General features: G+C 45.0%; 2 protein-coding genes across 2 annotated transcripts; both read left to right on the top strand.

Moving 5' to 3' along the window:
• Positions 1-304: 304 nt before the first annotated feature.
• Positions 305-7,539, top strand: Fam90a1l3 (family with sequence similarity 90, member A1 like 3). Its single transcript, XM_039095183.2, has 4 exons — positions 305-421; positions 5,069-5,244; positions 5,467-5,548; positions 6,643-7,539. Exons 1-4 carry the CDS (start codon positions 305-307, stop codon positions 7,537-7,539), a joined length of 1,272 nt encoding a protein of 423 aa, XP_038951111.1.
• A 4,543-nt stretch (positions 7,540-12,082) lies between these two features.
• Positions 12,083-20,749, top strand: Fam90a1l5 (family with sequence similarity 90, member A1 like 5). Its single transcript, XM_039094943.2, has 5 exons — positions 12,083-12,095; positions 12,345-12,487; positions 18,292-18,467; positions 18,695-18,776; positions 19,853-20,749. The coding sequence occupies exons 1-5, from the start codon at positions 12,083-12,085 to the stop codon at positions 20,747-20,749; spliced, it is 1,311 nt and encodes a 436-aa protein (XP_038950871.1).
• Positions 20,750-21,616: the final 867 nt, after the last annotated feature.

The following is a 21,616-nucleotide window of genomic DNA, read 5'->3' as shown; positions in this document are numbered from 1 at the left end:
AATCTGAAGTTCCCTGATGGATTTCTCACGTAAGGGTAAGGGCATTTCACTGAAATACTACTTTCTCCTTTAGAGTTTGACTGTAGTGAGGGATTCTTGAAGGGACACAGTCCCTGAATGTTCCTACTTCAAGTCCCTGAGTCCCTGATGGAATACGTTTGGGAGGTGGGAACAGGAACAGGTTCATTTGCCATAGCCATCACCCGGCCACATATTCCTACAATGTCATCAAACTTAATTCCATTGCTTGAAACTCTTTTTGTTAACTTCTGTTTCAGGAAATCCAAGCCAACGGGTCCACAAAATGAAGTCACAAGTGAAGACCCAGAGCAATCCAGCCACTCCAGCTCCAACGGCCCAGAGAAAGCCAGGGGCCTCATGGAAACAGACTCTTCCACCAGTGAAAGAGGAAGACCCTAGGGTAAGTGGAGATCTGTAGGTGTCAGCCAGCCCTGGGCCTAGGTGAGAGGTGGGCAGGGCTACACCACAAACTCTTTGTGTTTTGTGAGATCCACCAGAGAAGAATGCGGGGATATAGGTTTAGGCCAATAAAGAGCCCTGTGTAGCCAGCTGGGACAGTGCACTGGGTAGCTGGGTCCTCTGGATCCCAGTGGATCACTGAGCCTCTCTCCCAGTGAGTTTCCTGCATGGAAATCAAGTTCTAGGTTGTTGTATTTCAGTTAACAAGAATAGAACATAGTCTCTGGAGAGACCTCTCGTTTAATTCTGATAGGTCTGCCTTTATATGTTACTTGACCTTTTTCCCTTACTGCTTTTAATCTTCCTTTGCTTTGTGCATTTGCTGTTTTGACTATTATGTGATGGGAGGAGTTTCTTTTCTGACCCAATCTATTTGGAGTTCTGTAGGCTTCTTGTATGTTTATGGGCATGTCTTTCTTTAGGTTAGGGAAGTTTTCTTCTATGATTTCGTTGAAGATATTTGCTGGTCCTTTGAGTTGGGAGTCTTCACTGTCTTCTATATATTATCGTTAGGTTTGGTCTTCTCATTTTGTCCTGGATTTCCTGTATGTTTTGGGCCAGTATATTTTTCCATTTTACATTATCTTTGACAGTTGTGTCACTGATTTCTATGGAATCTTCTGCTCCTGAGATCTCTCTTCTATCTCTTGTATTCTGTTGGTTTTGCTTGTATCTACACCTCCTTGTCTCTTCCTTTGGCTCTCTATGTCCAGGGTTGTCTCCCTTTGTGCTTTCTTTATTGCTTCTATTTCCATTTTTAATTCCTTCACCTGTTTGATTGTATTTTCCTGGAATTCTTTCAGGAAGTTTTGTGATTCCTCTCTATAGGCTGCCACTTGTTTATTTATGTTTTCGTGCGTTTCTCTAAGGGAGTTCTTCATGTCTTTATTGAAGTCCCCCATCATCATTATCAAATGTGATTTAAAATCAAGATCTTGCTTTTCTGGTGTATTTGGATATTCAGTGTTTGCTTTGGTGGGAGAATTGGGCTCCGATGATGCCGTGTAGTCTTGGTTTCTGTTGCTTGGATTCCTGTGCTTTCCTCTCGCCATCAGGTTATCTCTGGTGTTACCTTGTTCTGCTATTTATCATAGTGGCTAGACCGTCCTATAGGCCTGTGTGTCAGGAGTGCTGTAGACCTGTTTTCCTGTTTTCTTTCAGCCAGTTATGGGAGCAGAGTGTTCTGTTTTCAGGTGTGTAGTCTTTCCTGTTTACTGGTCTACAGCTGTTCCTGTGGGCGTGTGTCCTGAGCCCACCAGGCAGGACACTTGGAGGAGAAAATTTGATCTTACCTCTAGACCTGGGATGAAATTGCTCATGGGGGGCTGCTTTTGAGCTCTCCGTGAGGGCTGCAACCAGAAGGGCCTGCCCCGCCTTTTTCCCAGGTCCCAGGTGCACCAGGGCCCCAGATGTAGTTAGGTGTTTTCCTCTGGAGTCAGAAATGTGGGCAGAGTGTAGTCTCTTCCAGCTTCCCCGGCGTGTCTGCCCTTCTGAAGGTTTAGCTCTCCCTCCCACAGGATTTGGGTGCAGGGTGCTGTTGACCAGTCCCTTCAGATTCCAGCGGTGTCTGGACCGAAGTGGACCTGCAGCTTGCGTGCCCCTATCTTCCAGTTCCCACAGGCTCTATACACTTTCCTCTTAGGCCAGGGATGTGGGCAGGGGTGGGCAGTATTGGTGATCTCTCCTGCTCTGCAGTGTCAGGAGAGCCCACTACTCTGGGCTGTGAGCTCTTGCTCCCATGGGGTTTGGGAGCAGGAATCTGTGGGATTTATTTACATTTCAAATGTTATCCCCTTTCCTGGTTTGCCCTCTGAAAACCCCCATCCCATCACCCTCCCCCTGCTTCTATGAGGGTGGTTACCCACCTACCCACTTATCCACCTACCAACCACCCACTTACCAACCCCTGTATTCCCGTACACTGGGGCATTGAGCTTCACAGGTCCAAGGGCCTCCCCTCCCACTGATGTCCTACAAGACCATCCTCTGCTACATATTCAACTGGAGCCATGGGTTCCTCCATTGTATTCTTGGTTTGGTGGTTCAATCCCTAGGAGCTCTAGGGGCAGGGGTGGGGGGTATGTTTAGTTAATATTGCTGTTCTTCCTGTGGCTTGTAAACCCCTTCAGCTCCTTCAGTCCTTCCCTCAACTCCTCCATTGGGGTCGCCAAGTTCAGCCTGATGGTTGGCTGCACGCATTCACATCTGTATTGGTCAGGCTCTGGCAGAGCCTCTCAGGAGACAGCTATATCACGTTCCCATCAGCAAAGCACTTCTTGGCATCAGCAATATTCTCTGTGTTTGCTGGCTGTATATGGGATGGATCCCCAGGTAGGGCAGGCTCTGGATGGCTTTTTCTTCTATTAGTTTAAGTGTACCTGGTTTTATGAGGAGGTCTTGATCCACTTGGTCTTAAGCTTTGTACAGGGCAATAAGAATGGGTCAATTTGCATTCTTCTACATGCTGAACTCTAGTTGAACCTGCACCATTTGTTGAAAATGCTACCTTTTTTCCATTGGATGGTTTTAGCACCTTTGTCAAAGTTCAAGTGACAATATGTGTGTGGGTTTATTTTGGAGTCTTTAATTCTATCCCATTGATCTACCTGCCTGTTTCTCTACCAATACCATACAGTTTTAATCACTATTACTCTATAAAACTGCTTGAGATCAGGGATGGGGATTCCTCCCGAAGTTCTTTTATTGTTGAGGATAGCTTTCACTATCCTGGGTTTTTTGTTATTCCAAATGAATTTGCAAATTGGTCTTTCTAACTCTATGAAGAATTAACTTGAAATTTTGATGGGGATTGCATTGAATCTGTAGCTTGCTTTTGGAAAAATGGCCATTTTTACAGTATTAATCCGGCCAATCCATGAGCATCGGAGGTCTTCCCGTCTTCTGAGATCTTCAATTTCTTTCTTTAGAGATTTGAAGTTCATGTCATACAGATCTTTCACTTACTCAATTAGAGCCACATCGAGTTATTTTGTTATTTGCAACTATTGTGAAGGCTGTGGTTTCACTAATTTTTTTCTCAGCCTGTTTATCCTTGGAGTAGAGGAAGGCTACTGATTTATTCAAGACACTTTGGCTAAGTTGTTTATCAGGCTTAGTAGTTCTCTGGTGGAAGAACGTTTGAGGTCACTTAAGTATACTATTGTATCATCTGCACATAATGATATTTTGAGTTCTTGCTTTCCAATTTGAATCCCTTTGATCTCCATTTGTTGTCTGATTTCTCTGACTAGGACTTGAGTCCTATATTGAATAGGTAGGGAGAGAGTGGGGAGCCTTGTCTAGTCCCTGATTTTAGTGGGATCACTTCAAGTTTCTCTTCATTTAGTTAGATGTTGGCTACTGGTTTGCTGTATATTGCTTTTACTATGTTTAGGTATGGGCCTTGAATTCCTGATCTTTCCAAGTCGTTTAACATGAAGGTTTGTTGAATTTTGTCCAATGCTTCCTCAGCTTCTAATGAGATGATCATGTGTGGTTTTTTTTTTTTTCCTTTGAGTTTGTTTCTATACTGGATTACCATGCCTGAATTCCTGGGATTAAGCCTACTTGATCGTGATGGATGATTGTCTTGATGTGTTCTTGGATTTTGTTTGTGAGAATTTCACTGACTATTTTTGCATCAATATTCATAAAGGAAATTGGTCTGAGGTTCTCTTTCTTTTTCGCGTCTTTGTGTGGTTTAGGTATACCTATAATAATAGCTTCATAGAAGGAATTCAGGAGTGTTCCTTCTGGTTTATTTTTTGTGGAATAGTTTTGGCAGTATTGATATTAGGCCTTCTACGAATGTCTAATAGAATTCTGCATAATCCCAACTGGTCCTGGGTTGTTTTGGTTGGGAGACTTTTAATGACTGCTTCTATTTCTTTATGGGACTGCTTAGATGGTTTATCTGATCCTGATTTAACTTTGGTACCTGGTATCTGTCTAGAAACTTTCCATTTCCTCCAGGTTTTCCAGTTTTGTAGAATATAGGCTTTTGTGGTAGGATCTGATGATTTAGAATAGGCACATACTGGGTTAAAATTTGGAAATGGGTAAGTGGATTCATCCCTCAATCAGGTGCATTGCCTAACCTCTGGATATGATCTCTATAGGTCCCATTTTCATGGTGCCAGGAGGTAGTGTCTATGGAATGAGTTCTCTGACATGAAGGGTACTTCTATCTTGGAGATAGTTATATAAATGTCTGGGGGTTCCTAAGATCTGGGGCCCTGTTACATTTGTCACACTGATCCATGCTCCTGACCATATCAGAGGTATCAGAGGGCCAGACAAAGGAACTGCTCCCCCTGCATCTGAAGCAGACTGAGAAAAAGCTCAGCTCCTCTTTGGCAGGATTGGTCTGATGGCATATACAGGGTTTCCAGTGTTTCCCCATACATCTCCCAATTATGCTTCTCTCTCCCAGGTTCAAAGAGACAACCAGGTGGAGTTCCAACCCGTGCTTTAGTGACTGTTGTCCTTGGAGAGAACATCAAGGGGTCTTTGAGCCTTGAGGGGGGATTGAGGGTGGAGAGGTCCCTGGATCCCGTTTTGGCTCATAGATCTCTTTTGCTCCTCACAGGTGAAATGCAGAGACTGTGGAGCCTTTGGCCACATTGCAAGAAACAGAAGGTGTCCCATTAAGCGGGGCCTTTTCCTCCTAGTTGCACAGCCTCTGGGAGCCAAGAAGGAGAAAGAGAACATGGATCCTTGCAGGCCTAAGGGTCTACAGAAACTCAGTCAAGCTGCCAGACAGAGGTAAGTGATGGGAATGGATCTGGCAGAAGGGAAGGCTCCAGGTAGGACGGAGCTCATGGGGATACCATGTCTTATCTCCCAGTCTCCAAACAGAAAGGGCCAGAGAGCTAGTAAATGGTCTTCTCACAAGAGAGGGAGAGAGAGAGAGAGGGAAGGAGAAGGGAGGGAGGGAGTATTTGAGACTAAAGCCGACGTCTTCCCACCATATTGTTTGTCCCACAGGTGTGATGAGCAGCAGAGAAAGACAACCTTCCAGAAATTTCCAACAGAGCTGCAATGGAGTAACCAGCAGGGCAGCTTGGCTGTAAGTACAAATACATACCCTGTCCCTGAAAGTCCCTTCCTCTCTGCTCTGACGCTTGCACCTTCTTCTGCATGGTCTATTTGCTCACCCAGTGTCCTCTGTACACACCAGGCTTCACAAACCCTCTCTGGCAGCAACAATTCATTTGTTCATTTTCATAGTTCAGATGGACTTGGGTTTGGAGGAGTGAGTGAACCTCTGCTTTAGGTCTCCTTTATAGGTCAGCTTACCTGGACGATAGGCAGGTTCCTCCTTGTTTACCCATGTAGGTCTCCAGGTCTTCGCTCCTTCTGAGGTCAGATTAAAAACATGGCCTGTTCTCCAAGCTTTCTGGTGACCTGTGCATATGGCCACAGGCTTTGCTGGTGCCATTTTGAACTGGCTTTGTCTGCTCTTTCTATAAAACTAGACTTATGCTAGAGAAGTCTAAGCAGCATGAACACATCCATTTACACCTTCCCAATCTGTTGCCTACATCATTGACCTCAAAAACCATTGTGAGAGACAGATTCAAGGCAAGCAAATGCCTCTTGCCCTCCTTCATATCCCAAGAGAAATTATTAGAATTTTCAAAACTATGCTGTCAATTACATGGTAATTTGATTCTAACTGTTCTTCTAGGACCACAGAAGGATCATGAACATCTTCCTAGCTGTCTCTATGATTATCCATATGTCAATATTTCCCTTCATGTACCTCTTGTCCAAAGACAACACACACACACACACACACACACACACACACAAACACACACACAGAGAGAGAGATGAGGGGAGGAGACAGACAGAGAGAGAGAGAGAGAGAGAGAGAGAGAGAGAGAGAGAGAGAGAGAGAGAGAGAGATTTGGATTATCAGAATAAGGTTCACTTAAACTTTGTAGGGAGACTGAAACTCTCTCCCTTCCACTTTCCAACCCACCATGCTGCAAGTTTTGGATAGCTAATGTGGGTCACCACAGCCTGATGATTTCACAGCAGACTGAGCTGCTCATGCCACCATAAATCCCATGAGCTCCTGGTGTTTTGAAAGCCTTGACTGTCCTTCCATGCTGACAGTGCCCTGCTCATCTTACCATATCTCTATCTTTTCTACAGCAACCACAGATGTCAATCATTCCTGGCTACAGGAAGATGTCTGAGCCACCAGTTGAAATGGCTCTTGGGAAGCAGACGTGCCCTGAGAAGCCTGCCCTGCAAAGCTTGGACAGCCCCTTCATCGTACATTCCAGACAGAAGGAAGGTCACAACATGACTGTCCCCAGTGTTGCCAAGCCAGTGTTCAGACAGGATGGCAGAAAAACAGCCTCAGAAAACCTACTGGATCAAAAGCTACAGGATATCTCGCATCAACACCCTGTTGCCGTCCCCAAAAGGAAAGCAATTAGTGAACTGTTTCACAAAGAGTCAAAGACCCAGGGTCCCAGTAAGAAAATGCAACCTAGCCAGCATCCTGTCATCCACCAAGATAGACAGAACCCAAAACTCAGCTTCTGGGCCCCAGATGAGGAAATGTCCCAGTGCTCCACACAACCTAGCCAGAATCCCCTGAAGAAACAAAGAATAGACTCTACCAATGCACCAGAGGAGAGCCATGCAAGGACTGCTTCCAAGAGCACCCTGGACAGTCTGTCTTATCCCATTGCCAACACACTTGAACTAAAAGATGCAGCTGAAATGAGCAAGAAAATAACAGTCCAGGTACCCAGCACTGACCAACAACAGCTACATGGCAGGGCTGCTCTGGTCTCAACCAGACCCTGTATTGAGTCTGGCCAAGCCCTCAGAATGATCTTTACCAAACACAGCCATAATTTCTGGAGCTCCAGGTTCCTGACAGTGCCCGCACCACTTCCCATTGAGAAGCAAATGCCTCAGATCGAGAGCCCTGCCTTCCCTGAGGAAGGGGAGGCAGCAGGATCCCAGGTCAAACTGAGTGTCCTCTATGAGGACCTTCAGGTCTCCTCCTCCTCAGAGGACAGTGATGGAGAATAACCTGTCACCTGAAGAACAGATGCCACCTCCCTGCTCAGACTTGCCAGATTCTTTCAAATTGATTGTCCCCCACCTTAACCAAGTAGCTGACATGACTGTATCCTATTAATTTGCTTCCAAATGAGCGCCCTCTACGGTGGGTGGGACCACATTCCTTTCCTCTCTTTGCCACTAGCCTCACCTCAGCATGATCTCTGGACTCTGAGGTGAGCCTCTGAGAATCACTCTGAAGAAAAGTCACCATTCTCTCGACTCTTGTCATCAGTGACCTCTAGTATGTCCTTTCAGCTACTTCAGTGTTCAAAACTATCTGCCAGTTATCCTATTATATGAGATTTTCTACTTTCATCAATAAAGTTGCCCTAGAAATTATGTCTGTGCATTCGTGTTCTTGTGACAAGTGCATGCGGTTTCTCATACTCCCTGTGGCCCAATAGCAATCCACAAACCCAAATGGTGCTCAACCTACTGCATCAGGTTCACCATGTTGACACTTAGGCCTTTTGACACTGTGCACAGGTATCTCCCACCTGTGATCTTAAGACCCTTGAGAGACAGGACAGTCTGTTCTCTCCTTAGACCTCTGCTGTGTTACTGAAGGCTTTGGCTTTGTTGACTCCCAGAAACCAGGTAACACATACCGTAAGGTATGAAGTCCTGGTGACTCAAGCTCAGGGTAACCTGGTGTGGGACCCTGGCAGTTTCCCCTAGGTTTGCCCTTCTCCCATTGAAACAAGAGGATGCTCAACAACACACAGTAACAGCAGGGCTGGAAGTCACATAGCTCATGTTGGCCATATGGTAGACCAAGGCCAGAGGATTGCCTCCATTTCAGGGTTCAGTTAGCTACTTGCTGGGTTGTTAGACAAACATTTCTCTAATATGATACAATTCACTGAACCTCACATGTCGTCTTAAACTTGTTATCCATCCCTGAGTTCAGGACATTGCAAATTTTCTACATGTGGCTTTTGCATTAAGTGTGTTCATGACAATGCCCACAGAAGTGCCTGTATTTTTCTGTGATTATGTGTTTGAGACAGGGTCTCCCAGTCACTAGAGGTTCAACAACTTTGCTATCTCTGCTGGCTAACAAGCTTCACTGGCTTGCATCTCTCCAGCCTACTAGCCTGCCAGAGTGCTGACACAGCTACATCTATAGCTTTCTGTGGATGTTGTCGTCCCCAACCAGCAGCAGCTCAGGTAACTCTGTTTGGGTATCCCATGTGGGATCCTCCCTGGTTCCATATAGGTACCACATGGAATGAAACTCTTTTGACTCAGGCCTACATGTAATCATCACTTTTATTTCATTGGATGAAGTGATGAGATGAGAGCCACACCCAAGCTTTATGGATACAATGATTATGCTGAGCCCAGAAGGTTGTTTTCTCATTTCTAACTCTCCCTAGGACTAGGCCTAAACACTTCTAGCCTTCATACAATCAAATCCTCCGCAAATCCAGACCTTGAAGTCTTCAGCTTCCAACCTCCATCTGCTAACTGAGGCCTAGAATGTTTCAGCCTTGTGACTTACTGTGGAATATGCTGATCCTTTCTAGCCTGTTCTCTCTCCAACCTATCCCGGTAAAACTGCTGTGCACACCACCACACCTTCATTCCTCTCCCTGTGCTTCTCTTAAGTAGTCTCTCTTTCCTGTTCTCTTCTCATGAGAGTTGGGTCTGTAGCATCTCTGACTCATTCTATCAAATATTTCTCTGATTGAATACTTTGCCTCTCAAACATGGCAGCTTTCAAACATGGCTGCTTTCAAACATGGCTGCTTTCAAACATGGCTGCTTTCAAATATGGCTGCGTTCAAATATGGCTGCTTTCAAACATGGCTGCTTTCAAATATGGCTGCTTTCAAACGTAGCTACTTCCTTCTTCGAAATAACCTTACTTTCTTTGCTGTAGGTTAACGGTGTGTACTACGGGTGTGTCTGTAGACTGGCCAGGTCCTATTGTGATCAAGAGTGTCTGCATTCCACTCAGAGCACATAGGCCTAGAAGGTCTTTTGGATGTGATCCTTTTTCACAGCAGCCATGTTGCTAGATTAAAATTCCTCTACACCTAGGTTATCCTGATCTAAGCCCTGGCAGGTCCCCTAAATCTTTCACTGGAGCTGAAGAAGGTTCAACAACAGGGATTGACAACAGTGCCAGTGTTCACATATGAGATACCAGCAGTACAGTAGACAAAGGCCTGAGGATTGCATTCATTTCAGAACTCAAGGGGCTTCTTAGTGAGTTTCCAATCAACTTTGGCTCCAAGGTGAAACAATTCACTGTCCTACACTTCAGCTTAATCTCAGCTTTCACCTATGATTCCAGAACTGTGAAACCTTCTAGTAGTTTCTATAGCATGGGTTTTGCAATATATTTATCCTTGTCAACACCCACTGAAGAATCCTGAACATGCTAGGCTTTGGTGACTGCATCAAATGCTGAGTTCATCTTCTCTCTTTTTCTGGCCTTTTGTTCTTTCCTGTTTCTCTCTTCATGGCCACGTGTATATGTGTGTTGCAAATCATGTGAGAATGAAGGAACATCCATGAGCCTCTTAGGCTTTCCTTGCAATATATTGCCCCTCAGCTAGGGGGTCACTGGAAGGACAGACAGTTTGGGTGTCAGCTCTGAATTAAGTAAAACAGAACACTTTTAGAGCCTTTGCCTGGGCTTCCCATAACCACTCACTAGTCACCAAAGGAGGCCAATCAGTGTACCCAAGGTGACCAGCACATCACTCAAGGGCCCTGTAATCACTGACATATGTAACCCTTCCCTTTCATACCTGACTCATGTTTCTCTAGAATGAAATATATTGTTCTGTATGGATAAATCCTCTTAGTATCTTCCTTCGGTGCCAAGGAAACTCAAAGCCAAGATTTACCAGGTTGCAGAAATTGCTTAGTCAGCTTCTGTGACAGCTAGTCTCCAATGAAGATGGAGAATCAACACACGCCTCTTCTGGGACTCCATCTGGGTGAGAAGTGTGTGTGCTGATACACACAAACAGATGTTGAAACATCTGCATTCTAATGGCTTCTGCTGACATATTTCTCATACACTTTTCCTTTAATTGTATGTTACCAAGGTAACTAAATACCCTAGGTTTGTTACAAAGCAAGATTTAGAGAAGGAAGGAGTATAACACAGACTCTTTCCCATATGTCTGATAAACCATCAGCTCCATTAAGATAAAGATTATTGCAATATTCCAGAGACGTCCAGGCTTCTCTGTGACTGTTCAGCATTCAAGTACAGCTGCTAATGTATCAAGAGTTCTAGTATGCATCTGTCATCTAAAAATAAGCATCTTGATAGCTGTGGCTCCCCACAGGCTTCTTCCCTTTCAGCAATTTCAGACACCTTTTCAGACACCTTTAAGTGGAAGAAGCACACACTCTGTGTGTGTGTGTGTGTGTGTGTGTGTGTGTTTGTGTTTTCCACCAAGAACTATATAATATAACTTTTGCACTTAAAGCTCTCCCTGAGAAATGTTCAGTGATCCACTGGGACACAGAGGACCCACCCAGTGTACTCTGCCAGCTGACTAATTTATGGTCATAGACCCAAATCTCAGCATTCTTCTCTGGTGGATCCCACACATCATAAAGAATTTGTGATGAAGTCCAGTCCATTGTCTCACCTAGCCTCAGGACTGGCTGACACAACAGGCCTCCACTTACCCTAGGGTTCTCCTCTTTCAATGAGGGAATATTCTGTTCCAATGAGCCTTTGGCTTTCTCTGAGCTGATGGAAACGGGGCAGCTCAATGGCCCCAGGTCTTAATGTGGGACTCCATCTATGAAGTCGTTTGGCTTTGATATCCTGAAATAGCAGAAAAACAAGAGTTTTAACCAATGAAATTAAGTTTTGTGACATGACAGGAAACTGTGATCTTCTGCTGCCCATCACTAAGTAACCAGTACCTGCATTTCCACCTCCCAAGCTTAGTCAATCTGAGACTTAAGGGCTTAAATTTGGAACATTCTTGGAATACAGTGGAAGCCAAGGTTCTAACATTTCTTCTGGGTCATCTTATGATACACTTACATAAAACAAACCATTCAAAGGCATTTACCATGTTTGGCCATATACTTCTGTATTCCGTGTCCTTAAGTGTTAAATCTAGACTGTATTCCGTGCCTTTAAGTCTCCAATCAGGACTGTATTCCGTGCCTTTAAGCCTTCAATCAAGAATGTGTTGATGCCTTAAGATCAGGTGGTTATCTTACTTGGCTAATTTGGTTAGATTGAATCACAGAGTTCGTGGCCTAATTGGTTAGATTAAATCACAGATTTCGTGGCCTAGGGGGCACCTTTAAGAACCCAATGCCACACCTTCCTTTCAGTCCCGTTTGAGCCGGCCGCCTGAACGGGGTGCCTGGTGTGCAGCTCCAGACGAGACAGCTCCGAGAAGCTGCTGGATAGACCACAGACAGAAGGCAGACTCTCAGGAGAAAGTCTTTTATCAGACTATTCTTGAGGAAAGTAGTTAGAAACAGGAGTGTTTTGAAATTAATCTGAAGTTCCGTGATGGATTTCTCACGTAAGGGTAAGGGCATTTCACTGAAATACTACTTTCTCCTTTAGAGTTTGACTGTAGTGAGGGATTCTTGAAGGGACACAGTCCCTGAATGTTCCTACTTCAAGTCCCTGAGTCCCTGATGGAATACGCTTGGGAGGTGGGAACAGGAACAGGTATATTTGCCATAGCCATCACCCGGCCACATATTCCTACAATGTCATCAAACTTAATTCCATTGCTTGAAACTCTTTTTGTTAACTTCTGTTTCAGGAAATCCAAGCCAACGGGTCCACAAAAGGAAGTCACAAGTGAAGACCCAGAGCAATCCAGCCACTCCAGCTCCAACGGCCCAGAGAAAGCCAGGGGCCTCATGGAAACAGACTCTTCCACCAGTGAAAGAGGAAGACCCTAGGGTAAGTGGAGATCTGTAGGTGTCAGCCAGCCCTGGGCCTAGGTGAGAGGTGGGCAGGGCTACACCACAAACTCTTTGTGTTTTGTGAGATCCACCAGAGAAGAATGCGGGGATATAGGTTTAGGCCAATAAAGAGCCCTGTGTAGCCAGCTGGGACAGTGCACTGGGTAGCTGGGTCCTCTGGATCCCAGTGGATCACTGAGCCTCTCTCCCAGTGAGTTTCCTGCATGGAAATCAAGTTCTAGGTTGTTGTATGTCAGTTAACAAGAATAGAACAAAAACAAAACCTCGGAGGAGGCTTAAAGGCAGGGCTAATCAATTCTTCAGTAAAACAAGGGTAATAATGACCTTCTCATGATGATGGGCTTGAATGAATTAGTTTTCAGGTTTTTTATTGGATATTTTATTTATTTACATTCTTTTTTATCTTTATTATTTGGGCATTTCTTATTTACATTTTGATTGCCGTTCCCTTTCCTGGTTTCCATGCCAACATCCCCCTAAACCCTCCCCCCTTCTCTATGGGTGTTCCCCTCCCCATCCTCCCTCCATTACCACTCTCCCCCCAACAATCACATTCACTGGGGGTTCAGTTGGCAGGACCCAGAACCTCTCCTTCCACTGGTGCCCTTACTAGGCTATTTATTGCAACCTATGCAGTTGGAGCCCATGGTCAGTCCACGTATAGTCTTTGGGTAGTCACTTAGTCCCTGGAAGCTCTGGTTGGTGGGCATTGTTGTTCATAAAGGAGTCTCAAGCCCTTTCAAGCTCCTTCAGTCAGTCCTTTCTCTGATTCCTTCAATGGAGATCCCATTCTCAGTTCAGTGGTTTAATGATGGCATTCGCCTATGTATTTGCTGAATTCTGGCTGTGTAGCTCAGGACAGATCTACATCCGGTTCCTGTCGGCCTGCACTTCCTTGCTTCATCCATCTTATCTAGTTTGGTGGCTGTATATGTTTGGGCCACATGTGAAGCATTGGCATTTTGGTCATCCATCATGAGTTTCATTTGTTCTCTGCATCTAGGGTACTGTCCAGTTTGTTAATCTGCGTTGTTTTATTGGAGAATTGAGTCCATTGATGTTGAGAGATATTAAGGAATAATGATTGTTGCTTCCTGTTATATTCATATTTGGATGTGAGATTATGTTTGTGTGCTTTTCTTCTCTTTGTTTTGTTGCCAAGACATTAGTTTCTTGCTTTTTCTAGGGTGCAGCTTGCTTCCTTATGTTGGGCTTTACCATTTATTATGGTAAATGGGCTTTACCATTTATTATTATTGGGATTTGTAGAAAGATATTGAGTAAATTTGGTTTTGTACTGGAATATCTTGGTTTCTCCATCTATGTTAATTGAGAGTTTTGCTAGATACAGTAACCTGGGCTGGCATTTGTGTTCTCTTAGGGTCTGTATGACCTCTGTCCAGGATCTTCTGGCTTTCATAGTCTCTGGAGTGACATCTGGTGTAATTCTGATAGGTCTGCCTTTATATGTTACTTGACCTTTTTCCCTTACTAATTTTAATCTTTCTTTGCTTTGTGCATTTGCTGTTTTGACTATTATGTGACAGGAGGAGTTTCTTTTCTGATCCAATCTATTTGGAGTTCTGTAGGCTTCTTGTATGTTTATAGGCATCTCTTTCTTTAGGTTAGGGAAGTTTTCTTCTGTGATTTTTTGAAGATATTTGCTGGTCCTTTGAGTTGGGAGTCTTCACTCTCTTCTATATATTATCCTTAGGTTTGGTCTTCTCGTTGTGTCCTGGATTTCCTGTATGTTTTGGGCCAGTATATTTTTCCATTTTACATTACCTTTGACAGTTGTGTCACTGATTTCTATGGAATCTTCTGCTCCTGAGATCTCTCTTCTATCTCTTGTATTCTGTTGGTGATGCTTGTATCTACAGCTCCTTATCTCTTCCTTTGGCTCTCTATATCCAGGGTTGTCTCCCTTTGTGCTTTCTTTATTGCTTCTATTTCCATTTTTAATTCCTTCACCTCTTTGGTTGTATTTCCTGGAATTCTTTCAGGAATTTTTGTGATTCCTCTCTATAGGCTGCTACTTGTTTATTTATGTTTTCGTGCATTTCTCTAAGGGAGTCTTTCTTGAAGTCCCCCATCATCATGATCAAATGTGATTTAAAATCAAGATCTTGCTTTTCTGGTGTATTTGGATATTCAGTATTTGCTTTGGTGGGACAATTTTGCTCCGATGATGCCATGTAGTCTTGGTTTCTGTTGCTTGGATTCCTGCGCTTGCCTCTGGCCATCAGGTTGTCTCTGGTGTTACCTTGTTCTGCTATTTCTGACAGTGGCTAGACCGTCCTATATGACTGAGTGTCAGGAGTGCTATAAGCCTGTTTCCCTGTTTTCTTTCAGCCAGTTATGGGAGCAGAGTGTTCAGCTTTCAGGTGTGCAGTCTTTCCTGTTTACTGGTCTTCAGGTGTTCCTATGGGTGTGTGTCCTGAATCCATCAGGCAGGTCACTTGGAGGAGAAAAGCTGGTCTTACCTCTGGTCCCTTGGCTGAAGTTGCTCATGGGGGGGGCTGCTTCTGGGCTCTCCCTGAGGGCTGCAACGAGAAGGGACTGCCCCAACTTTTTCCCAGGTCCCGGGTGAGCCGGGGCCCCAGATGTAGTAAGGTGTTTTCCTCTGGAGTCCGAAATGTGGGCAGAGTGTAGTCTCTTCCCGCTTCCCAGGCTTGTCTGCCCTTCTGAAGGTTTAGCTTTCCCTCCCACAGGATTTGGGTGCAGGGCGCTGTTGACAGGGTCCCTTCAGATTTGAGCAGTGTCTGAAGTGAAGTGGACCTACCACTTGAGTGCCCCTATCTTCTGGTTCCCAGGGGCCCTGCACAGTTTCCTCTGAGGCCAGGGATGTGGGCATGGGTGGGCGGTATTAGTGTTCTCTCCTGCTCTACAGTCTCAGGAGAGCCCACTACTCAGGGCAGTGAGCTCTCTCTCCCATGAGGTTTGGGAGCAGGGATCTGTGGGATTTATTTACATTACAAATGTTACCCCCTTTCTTGGTTTGCCCTCTGACAACCCCCATCCCATCCCCCTCCCCCTGCTTCTATGATGGTGCTTACCCACCTACCCACCCACCTACCCACTCTCTCCCACCTCCCCACCCTGGTATTCCCCTACACTGGGGCATTGAGCTTCACAGGACCAAGGGCCTCACCTCCCATTGATGTCCTACAAGACCATCTTCTGCTACATATTCGGCTGGAGCCATGGGTTCCGCCATTGTACTCTTGGGTTGGTGGTTCAGTCCCTAGGAGCTCTGGGGGCAGGGAGAGGGTCTGGTCAGTTAATGTTGCTGTTCTTCCTATGGCTTGTAAACCCCTTCAGCTCCTTCAGTCCTTCCCTCAACTCCTCCATTGGGGTCTCCAAGTTCAGCCTGATGATTGGCTGCAAGCATTTACATCTGTATTGGTCAGGCTCTGGCAGAGCCTCTCCGGAGACAGCTATATCAGGTTCCTTTCAGAAAAGCACTTCTTGCCATCAGCAATATTGTCTGTGTTTGGTGGCTGTATATGGGATGGATCCCCAGGTAGGACAGTCTCTGGATGGCCTTTTATTCTGTTTAAGTGTAGCTGGTTTTATGTGGAGGTCTTGATCCACTTGGTCTTAAGCTTTGTACAGGGCAATAAGAATGGGTCATTTTGCATTTTTCTACATGCTGAACTACAGTTGAACCAGCACCATTTGTTGAAAATGCTACTTTTTTCCATTGGATGGTTTTGGCACCTTTGTCAAAGTTCAAGTGACAATATGTGTGTAGATTTATTTTGTGGGCGTTGATTCTATCCCATTGATGTACCTGCCTGTTTCTCTACCAATACCATACAGTTTTTATCACTATTACTCTATAAAGCTGCTTGAGATCAGGGATGGGGATTCCCCCAGAAGTTCTATTATTGTTGAGGATAGCTTTCACTATCCTGGGTTTTTTGTTATTCCAAATGAATTTGCAAATTGCTCTTTCTAACTCTATGAAGAATTAACTTGAAATTTTGATGGGGATTGCATTGAATCTGTAGCTTGCTTTTGGCAAAATGGCCATTTTTACAATATTTATCCTGCCAATCCATGAGCATGGGAGGTCTTCCCGTCTTCTGAGATCTTCAATTTCTTTCTTCAGAGACTTGAAGTTCTTGTCATACAGATATTTCACTTACTCAATTAGAGCCACATCGAGTTATTTTGTTATTTGTGACTATTGTGAAGGGTGTGGTTTCACTAATTTCTTTCTCAGCCTGTTTATCCTTGGAGTAGAGGAAGGCTACTTATTTATTCAAGTTAATTTAATATCCAGACACTTTGGCGAAGTTGTTTATCAGGCTTAGTAGTTCTCTGGTGGAAGAACGTTTCAGGTCACTTAAGTATACAATTGTATCATTTGCAAATAATGATATTTTGAGTTCTTGCTTTGCAATTTGAATCCCTTTGATCTCCATTTGTTGTCTGATTGCTCTGACTAGGACTTTGAGTCCTATATTGAATAGGTAGGGAGAGAGTGGGCAGCCTTGTCTACTCCCTAATTTTAGTGGGATTGCTTCAAGTTTCTCTTCATTTACTTTCATGTTGGCTACTGGTTTGCAGTATATTGCTTTTACTATGTTAGGTATGGGCCTTGAATTCCTGATCAATCATTCCAAGTCGTTTAAAATGTAGGATTGTTGAATTTTGGGAAATGGTTCCTCAGCTTCTAATTAGATGATCATGTGTGGTTTTTTTTCTGTGAGTTTGTTTCTATAGTGGATTGCCATCCCTGAATCCCTAGGATTAAGCCTACTTGATCATGATGGATGATTGTCTTGATGTGTTCTTCGATTTTGTTTCTAAGAATTTCATTGACTATTTTTGCATCAATATTCATAAAGGAAATTGGTCTGAAGTTCTCTTTCTTTTACGGATCTTTGTGTGGTTTAGGTATACCTGTAATTATGGCTTCATAGAAGGAATTCGGGAGTGTTTTCTATTTTGTGGGATAGTTTTGGCAGTGTTGATATTAGGCCTTCTATGAATGTCTAATAGAATTCTGCATAAACCCATCTGGTTCTGGGTTGTTTTGCTTGGGAGACTTTTAATGACTGCTTCTATTTCTTTATGGGACTGCTTAGATGGTGTATCTGATCCTGAATTAACGTTGGTACCTGGTTTCTCTCTAGAAACTTTCTATTTCCTCCAGATTTTCCAGTTTTGTTGAATATAGGCTTTTGTGGTAGGACCTGATGATTTAGAATAGGAACATTCTGGGTTAAAATTTGGAGATGGGGAGGTGGCACCATCCCTCAATCAGGTGCAGTGCCTAACCTCTGGATATGATCTCTATAGGTCCCATTTTCAGGGTGCCAGGAGGTAGTGTCTATGGAATGAGTTCTCTGACATGAACGGTCCTTCTATCTTGGAGATAGTTATATAAATGTCTGGGGGTTCCTAAGGTCTGAGGCCCTGTTACATTTGTCACACTGATCCATGCTCCTGACCATATCAGAGGTATCAGAGGGCTAGACAAAGGAACTGCTCCCCCTGCATCTGAAGCAGACTGAGAAAAGGCTCAGCTCCTTTTGGCAGGATTGGTCTGTTGGCAGACACAGGGTTCCCAGTCTTTCCCCATACATCTCCCAATTATGCTTGGCTCTCCCAGGTTCAAAGAGACAACCAGGGGGAGTTCCAACCCGTGCTTTAGTGAATGTTGTCCTTGGAGAGAGAACATTAAAGGGTCTTTGAACCTTGAGGGGGGATTGAGGGTGGAGAGATCCCTGGATCCGGTTTTGGCTCATAGATCTCCTTTGCTCCTCACAGGTGAAATGCAGAGACTGTGGAGCCTTTGGCCACATTGCAAGAAACAGAAGGTGTCCCATTAAGCGGGGCCTTTTCCTGCTAGTTGCACAGCCTCTGGGAGCCAAGAAGGAGAAAGAGAACACGGATCCTTGCAGGCCTAAGGATGTACAGAAACTCAGTCAAGCTGCCAGACAGAGGTAAGTGATGGGAATGGATCTGGCAGAAGGGAAGGCTCCAGGTAGGACGGAGCTCATGGGGATACCATGTCTTATCTCTCAGTCTCTAAACAGAAAGGGACCGAGAGCTAGTAAATGGTCTTCTCACAAGAGAGGGAGGGAGAGAGAGATAGAGGGAAGGACGGAGAGTGGGAGGGAGTATTTGAGACTAAAGGCGACATGTTCCCACCATATTGATTGTCCCACAGGTGTGATGAGAAGCAGAGAAATGCTCCCTTCCAGAAATTTCCAACAGAGCTGCAATGGAGAAACCAGCAGGGCACCTTGGCTGTAAGTAAAAATACATACCCTGTCCCTGAAAGTCCCTTCCTCTCTGCTCTGCCACTTGCACCTTCTTCTGCATGGTCTATTTGCTCACCCAGTGTCCTCTGTACACACCAGGCTTCACAAACCCTCTCTGGCAGCAACGATTCATTTGTTCATTTTCATACTTCAGATGGACTTGGGTTTGGATGAGTGAGTGAACCTCTGCTGTAGGTCTCCGTTATCGGTCAGCTTACCTGGAGGGTGGGCAGTTTCCTCCTTGTTTGCCCATGTAGGTCTCCAGGTTTTCCCTCCTTCTGGGGTCAGATTACAAACATGGCCTGCTCTCCAAGCTTTCTGGTGACCTGTGCACATGGCCACAGGCTTTGCTGTTGCCATTTTGAACTGACTTTGTCTGCTGTTTCTATAAATATAGACTTATGCTAGAGAAGTCTAAGCAGCATGAACACATCCATTTCCACCTTCCCAATCTGTTGGCTACATCATTGACCTCAAAGACCATTGTGAGAGGCAGATTCAAGGCAAGCAAATGCCTCTTGCCCTGCTTCATATCCCAAAGGAAACGATTAGAATTTTCAAAACTATGCTGTAAATTACATGGTAATTTGAATCTAACCATTCTTCTAGGACCACAGAAGGATCATGGACATCTTCCTAGCTGTCTCTTTGATTATCCATATATCAATATATCCCTTCATGTACCTCTTCTCAGACCACTCACACACACACACACACACACACACACACACACACACATACACACAAACACACACACACACACAGAGAGAGAGAGAGAGAGAGAGAGAGAGAGAGAGAGAGAGAGAGATATTTTTGGATGATCAGAATAAGGTTCACTTAACCTTTGTACGGAGACTGAAACTCTCTCCCTTCCACTTTCCAACCCACCATGCAGCAAGTTTTGGATAGCTAATGTGGGTCACCACAGCCTGATGATTTCACAGCAGACTGAGCTGCTGATACCACCATAAATCCCATGAGCTCCTGGTGTTTTGAAAGCCTTGACTGTCCTTCCATGCTGACAGTGCCCTGCTCATCTTACCATATGTCTATCTTTTCTACAGCAGCCACAGAGGTCAATCATTCCTGGCTACAGGAAGATGTCTGAGCCACCAGTTGAAATGGCTCTTGAAAAGCAGACGTGCCCTGAGAAGCCTGCCCTTCAAAGCTTGGACAGCCCCTTCATCTTACATTCCAGACAGAAGGAAGGTCACAACATGACTGTCCCCAGTGTTGCCAAGCCAGTGTTTACACAGGATGGCAGAAAAACAGTCTCAGAAAACCTACTGGATCAAAAGGTACAGGATATCACACATCAACACCCTGTTGCCGTCCCCAAAAGGAAAGCAATTAGTGAACTGTTTCACAAAGAGTCAAAGACCCAGGGTCCCAGTAAGAAAATGCAACCTAGCCAGCAACCTGTCATCCACCAGGATAGACAGAACCCAAAACTCAGCTTCTGGGCCCCAGATGAGGAAACGTCCCAATGCTCCACACAACCTAGACAGAATCCCCTGAAGAAACAAAGAATCGACTCTACCAATGCACCAGAGGAGAGCCATGCAAGGACTGCTTCCAAGAGCACCCTGGACAGTCTGTCTTATCCCATTGCCAACAGACTTGAACTAAAAGATGCAGCTGAAATGAGCAAGAAAATAGCAGTCCAGGTGCCCAGCACTGACCAACAACAGCTACATAGCAGGGCTGCTCTGGTCTCAACCAGACCCTGTATTGAGTCTGGCCAAGCCCTCAGAATGATCTTTACCAAACATAGCCATAATTTCTGGAGCTCCAGGTTCCTGACAGTGCCCGCACCACTTCCCATTGAGAAGCAAACACCTGCTTTCCAGAGCCCTGCCTTCCCTGAGGAAGGGGAGGCAGCAGGATCCCAGGTCAAACTGAGTGTCCTCTATGAGGACCTTCAGGTCTCCTCCTCCTCAGAGGACAGTGATGGAGAATAACCTGCCACCTGAAGAACAGATGCCATCTCCCTGCTCAGACTTGCCAGATTCTTTCAAACTGATCATCCCCCAACTTAACCAAGTAGCTGACATGACTGTATCCTGTTAATTTGCTTCCAAATGAGCACCCTCTATGGTGGGTGGGATCACATTCCTTTCCTCTCTTTGCCACTAGCCGCACCTCAGCATGATTCTGGACTCTGAGGTGGGCCTCTGAGAATCACTCTGAAGAAAAGTCACCATTCTCTCCACTCTTGTCATCAGTGACCTCTAGTATGTCCTTTCAGCTACTTCAGTGTTCAAAACTATCTGCCAGTTATCCTATTGTATGAGATTTTCTACTTTCACCAATAAAGTTGCCCTGGAAATTATGTCTGTGCATTCGTGTTCTTGTGACCAGTGCATGAGGTTTCTCATACTCCCTGTGGCCCAATAGCAATCCACAAACCCAAATGATGCTCAACCTACTGCATCAGGTTCGCCATATTGACACTTAGGCCTTTGGACACTGTGCACTGGTATCTCCCACCTGTGATCCTAACACCCTTAAGAGACAGGACAGTCTGTTCTCTCCTTAAACCTCTGCTGTGTTACTGAAGGCTTTGGCTTTGTTAACTCCCAGAAACCCAGGTAACACATACCATACTGTATGAAGCCCTGGTGACTCAGGCTCAGGGTAACCTGGTGTGGGACCCTGGCAGTTTCCCCTAGGTTTGCCCTTCTCCCATTGAAACAAGAGGATGCTCAACAACACACAGTAACAGCAGGGCTGGAAGTCACATAGCTCATGTTGGCCATATGGTAGACCAAGGCCAGAGGATTGCCTCCATTTCAGGGTTCAGTTAGCCACTGACTGGGCTGTTAGAC

Source organism: Rattus norvegicus, chromosome 16 (genome assembly GCF_036323735.1).
Source record: "Rattus norvegicus strain BN/NHsdMcwi chromosome 16, GRCr8, whole genome shotgun sequence".
NCBI lineage: Eukaryota > Metazoa > Chordata > Mammalia > Rodentia > Muridae > Rattus > Rattus norvegicus.
Note: the sequence above shows the minus strand (reverse complement) of the source record. Positions and strands in the feature narration are given on the sequence as shown.

What these genes read in the sequence shown, in the direction of transcription:
- Fam90a1l3 (XM_039095183.2), top strand. Translation starts at nt 305, where the DNA reads ATGAAGTCACAAGTGAAGACCCAGAGCAATCCAGCCACTCCAGCTCCA. An exon ending in AGTCAAGCTGCCAGACAGAG is followed by an intron (nt 5,245 to 5,466) that starts GTAAGTGATGGG and finishes TTTGTCCCACAG; the next exon opens with GTGTGATGAGCAGCAGAGAA. An exon ending in ACCAGCAGGGCAGCTTGGCT is followed by an intron (nt 5,549 to 6,642) that starts GTAAGTACAAAT and finishes TCTTTTCTACAG; the next exon opens with CAACCACAGATGTCAATCAT.
- Fam90a1l5 (XM_039094943.2), top strand. An exon ending in AGTCAAGCTGCCAGACAGAG is followed by an intron (nt 18,468 to 18,694) that starts GTAAGTGATGGG and finishes ATTGTCCCACAG; the next exon opens with GTGTGATGAGAAGCAGAGAA. An exon ending in ACCAGCAGGGCACCTTGGCT is followed by an intron (nt 18,777 to 19,852) that starts GTAAGTAAAAAT and finishes TCTTTTCTACAG; the next exon opens with CAGCCACAGAGGTCAATCAT.